Source organism: Sphaeramia orbicularis, chromosome 5 (assembly GCF_902148855.1).
Source record: "Sphaeramia orbicularis chromosome 5, fSphaOr1.1, whole genome shotgun sequence".
Lineage (NCBI taxonomy): Eukaryota > Metazoa > Chordata > Actinopteri > Kurtiformes > Apogonidae > Sphaeramia > Sphaeramia orbicularis.
Genome location: NC_043961.1, coordinates 17,814,361 through 17,819,505, shown reverse-complemented (window position 1 = coordinate 17,819,505; position 5,145 = coordinate 17,814,361). Strand labels below are relative to the sequence as shown.

Sequence of the window (5,145 nt, the reverse complement as noted above, 5' to 3'; positions counted from 1 at the left end):
TATATATATATATATATATATATATATATATATATATATAAAATATATATATATAAATATTTTATATATATATATATATATATATATATATATATATATATATATATATATATATATAAAAAGACAATGGAGTCATCTTTTTATATATATATATAAAAAAAAGACAATGGAGTCATCTCCAGAGGTCAGAGGTCAGCAGTCACGTCCGTCTTCTGCCTTTGAATCACTGCGGCTCATATTTCACGGTGTTGGTTCTTGTGTCTCAGATTTAAGACTCATCTTCACCCTGAGCTGCTGTTGACTCAGGCTTTTATTGGCCTCCCACTCATGTGTGTTCACGTGGTGGCGGCCGCCGTCGCATTGTGTGGTCACTATCTCAGACAACCATGCAGTGGAAAGCGGTGCAGAAAGCTGTAAACCCTGGACGAAGCATCCACGGGACACAAGGGAGGACAATCTGGATCTGGATTCATTGACCTGGACCCAGTTCCACTGAACTGAACCAAGCCATCTGTAATCAGTAGATCAAGACGTGTTCTGTCACCTGTTAAGTGTAATAATAGAACATACTTTTAATAGAACATACTATTAGCTCTACTGTCATTGAAGAGTAAGAATTAGATTATTATTATTATTGTTGTTGTTGTTGTTGTTGTTGTTATAATAGTAACTGAATATAATAATAATGATATAATTAAATATGATAATAATTATTGTAATAAGTATTTCAGTACTTCCGGCTCAAACGGAAGTTCATTTTCTAATAAGGAAGTCGACGTGACTCGTAAATGGCGCGTAAGGCAAAAGAAAAAAAAAAAAAAAAGTGAATGATTGACAAAATGGTGAATAGATACAGACAGAGAACAGTACACAGCGGTTTCCTTTAATCGAGGCAGGAAACAAGGTATTTAAGTGCATTAATGTGTGGATTAATTTCATTTTGAAAAAGTTTTGATGTATTTAATATGCTAACTGTTAACGTGTTACTATGCTAAGCTAATAAACTGTTCTTTGTTATGAATACATCATCCCGGCTCCAAATTGGTTTCTGATCCAAAGAAGAGTGAATGAAAGTAAATAAACCATCATTATAGCTCATTTCTTTCAGCTGGACACCACACTTTATGTATTTACTCATACATTTTTGCTGTTTCTCACCATTTTTCTTCATTTCTTTTGGCTGTCTTGATACTGTTGAACCTGTCACTACCGTTTACTCTTTAAACTCATTAAGAGAAAATAGAAATCAGATGAAGACAGACTTTATAAATAAAAACTTTATTGTATCAAAATGCAGAATATTTGCTGACAGTATAAATTTTGTTTACAGCCGTTCCCCTGGTCCAGTAGCAGTAACAGATTCAGTTACATCATCTAGACACCAGATGGCGCAACAGGGTAGTACATCGCAGCATGATGCCTTCACGTACTCCTCGGTGCTGAAATATGCTGAATTCAGGTACTTCTCATGCTAAACTTGAGCCTCTAATGTCTTAATCTTTTTGTTGTGCTTTTTCTTTGGAACAAGAATAAAATGGACCTCAGTTTGGTCTTTTTTTTTTTTTTTTTACTGTTTTTATTTTCTTCACATCTGTGATTTAACAATTTGCTTCCAACCTGTTTTCACTATTGTAATCATTTTTGTTGATAATTTGGGGTTTAACATGAGTGACTATTTTAGTGTTTACATCTAGATTCTTTAGTCTGTTTGAGTTGTATTTATTGAATTCAGAATATTTCTTCATGTCCTGTGTTTTTGACAGGACTTTTCCTGCTGCTAAAGGTTGCAAATGTATGTACATTTGTCCCCTGAATAAACACATGCCACAAGATAATTGGTTAAAAAATAAATATACTTAATATTCAGACTTATTGACCAGTAAAAAATACGCTCCATGGTTGAGTTTTGACAAATCCTGTGTGCTGAAATTTCATGGTTTACTGTGTTTTCACCAGTAGTTAATACTATAGGTATTCAGTTAATGGTGTATTTTTCAAAGTTTTAGTCTCAGGAAGACATTGAATTTCTCTCTTAAAGTTTGTCAACACATCCCTCACATAAATAAAGATATAAACAGTACAAACTTGTACAAAAAGGCACAAATTGACAGAATGCAGAAAATGAAATGGCTCATTCGAAATGTACAAATAAAGCTGGGCCCTGTGTGTCTGTGTAAAAGTCTCGACTCATCCATTCAGGCTGCGCTTTATTTCCATGTGCACATGGTACGTTTGCAGTCCTGAAGGATTTCAGCCATGCACTCAAAGGCGTCTCTGATCAGCAGCCCAGACGCTGGTCTTTGAGCTGTTGGTTGAACATGTTGCACAGCACAGATTTGGTTCCTGTTTAAGGATCTGGACCAGAATGTGGACCAGGATCTGGTGGGTTTAGGAGGCGTGCAGCCGTTTGCCGCTGCTCCTCTGGTTGAGTCCCGGTGTCTTGGACAGGGTTGTGGTCTGGGCTGTGGCCCCGTCCTGATGGACTGGTGCCGCCGCCTCTTCCTCCTCCTCCTCTTCCTCCTCCTCCAGTCTCAGGGTCTGAACAGTCCTCTGGTCCCGGGCCAACGCGAGGACCAGCTCTGCATCCATGGGTTCATCAGACATGAAGGGCTGACACACGGTTTGGACCAGGCCGATGACTGTACCAAGCACTGCAAACACAGACCCGACAAGGTAGACCTTCAGGAGACCCCGAGCTGGTTTCTGACTCAGCATCTCTTTGGCAAAGGGGATCAGCTCCTGCATCGTCTCCATGGCAACGTGATCTGAGGAAGGACGAGGGTTAGAGACGGATCTGAATCCCTTTTCATATAACAACCCAAATCCAGCAGCTTTGGTAACAGCTAAAGAATGTTCTCAGGTGGAGAAGAGGATTAGAGCTGGACTTAGATAAATGTTATGTGTGACAAGTTGAGCTGCAGAAATATGAAGCACTTTAGAAAGTTATGTTGGTGTGTTTTGATGTGTTTTTTTAGTCCACATTGATTTTATCACAAACTATATATATATATATATATATATAATGTATATATTCCGTGTGATTATAGAAATAAGTTTGTCCTTACGTCCTCAACATATGAAATGTTGAGATTTTGTTGTTTTCCTTCATGTTGAGTTTTGTTCTTTTGGTTTAATTATTTGTTTCATTTTAAGCTAAACTACCGCCTTCACCCATAAGTAGCTGGGATAGGCTCCAGCCAGCGACCCCAACGACCCTAGTGAGGATAAAGCAGGTTCAGAAAATGAATGAATGAATAAACTAACCTACCTTTTCTATACAAGATCTCTACTTGTCTTGGTTTAATATTGAAGCAGGTGTTACACATTTTCTGTAAGAATTAGACACAAAGCACTATAAATGACATTTAAATATAGTAAACTTAAACCCAGGTGAATCCAGATTTTATTATTTAAGGAACAGGATCTGTAACAATTATTCTATTAATTTATTTAAATTAATCAGGGAATCAGCTGATCTTTTTTCTTTTTTAATTAAGACAATTATGATTCCAGTCAAGTTTCCAAGTGAAATGAATGAAGAAAATAAAAAATGTGAGACAATGATCTGTGAGAATCCAGTTTAATTCACTGTTTATTACTTTATCTTATAATTTATCATGTTTTAGAGATCATTTTATCCCTTTTTTTACTGTGTTCATTTTGGGTCAGTGTATTTTTTTTTTTTATAGATTTTTGTTCATTATTTTTCTCTTATGTTAATTTTGTCAGAATTTAGTTAAGTATTTGTTCTATTTCATTCATTGTTTTTAATTTAGTGCCTATTTTGTAAATGTTTTGTCAGTTTTGTTAATCATTTTGCTCCTTTGTCAATTTTGCTGATAGTTTAGTTAAATCCTAATATTTGTAAAATAAATAAATAAATAATAATAATAATAATAATAATAATTTTGTTCCTTCAGTTGATTATTTCCTCTGTTTTGATAATTCAGTGTAACTTTTTTGTAAATCTTTCCAATTTAGTGCTTAATAGTGAGTAAAAATGAGCAAAGTGCTGTGTGAGTGCTTATTCAACCTTCTCATTTATTAACGTAACAGTCAACAGGTGAAAGTAATGTTTAGTTCTAGCCTTAAACATATCTATCAAACACATAAAACACAATATAAATATGAGTCAACTGTATATTCAGAAAAACACCAGTGTTAATGTGACTCAGTGTAAAATAAACTTACTGTTATTTGTTCTGTCAGATGTTCACTCTGGTTCCTCTACTGGTTCCAGTTGGTGGGGAGTCGTTGCTGTCACTGACTGAACCTGGTCTTTTATAACCCACTGATTCCACCCACTCATAAATATTCATGCAGAACAAACTCCAGTGCCTGGACGCAAAAAAAACCAAACTCAGAGCCAGAAACTTTGACCCAGTTATGTGTCAACGTCTAATACAGTCGACACGTTCACTAATCTGCTTCATTAAACTCCACTACACCCACTGGGATCCAAGGCCACATGAGACCAGAACAGCAGACATGTGAGATAAAAAACAATGAACAGATTTATTGTCGTTGGTTGTTTTTGGTGTTTTGGTGCAGGGTGGGTTGTTGGTTTGTTAAACCTCCTGTTCTGTTTGGATCAATTTGACCTTTTACTGATCAAAATGGGACCTAATCTCATCATCAGTATGAACTAATGCACATAAAACATGAACAAACAGAAAATATATTAACACAATGCCTTATCCCTGTGGTATCCCACCCATAGAGGTTCTTCTAATCCTCAAAAGTGCATAATATGAGCAGTGCGATAGTGATGTCAGTGTTTTTCATAAAGTTTGTTTTTAACTTTTTTTCTACATTTTTTTTCATCAACTTGAGCCACAAACAAAAATACCAAATTCTCAATAACTGTCATATTTTTAACCCTTTAAATGCCATGTTTGTAATATAAACAAACCATATTTTTTTGATGCAAAGACCAACATTGGTTAATATACATTATTATTTTTTTTGCTTGATTAAATGCTGAAATGTGTCAGTATGCGTTTTTTACTCATGTGATAGAAGGGTGTTAGTGTAGGAATTTAACATTGGTTACAATGTGCTGATATTAGTGGATGGGTCAAAATTTAAAAATCGTTTGAATTGTGACCTAAAATAAATTGTGACACATAATATGACCTTTTATAA

General features: G+C 35.2%; 1 protein-coding gene across 2 annotated transcripts; it reads right to left on the bottom strand.

Moving 5' to 3' along the window:
• Positions 1-1,262: 1,262 nt before the first annotated feature.
• g0s2 (G0/G1 switch 2) lies at positions 1,263-4,285 on the bottom strand. Of its 2 annotated transcripts, XR_003935386.1 has the most exons (3): positions 4,192-4,285; positions 1,891-2,765; positions 1,263-1,748 (listed from the first exon to the last, which is right to left on the bottom strand). XR_003935386.1 is itself a non-coding variant. In XM_030133656.1 (2 exons), the coding sequence occupies exon 2, from the start codon at positions 2,752-2,754 to the stop codon at positions 2,389-2,391; it is 366 nt and encodes a 121-aa protein (XP_029989516.1). In that variant the 5' UTR covers positions 2,755-2,772; positions 4,198-4,239; the 3' UTR covers positions 1,263-2,388. The 2 variants fall into 2 exon arrangements, 1 of the variants encoding a protein (XP_029989516.1); XM_030133656.1 differs by having other exon boundaries at positions 1,263-2,772; positions 4,198-4,239.
• Positions 4,286-5,145: the final 860 nt, after the last annotated feature.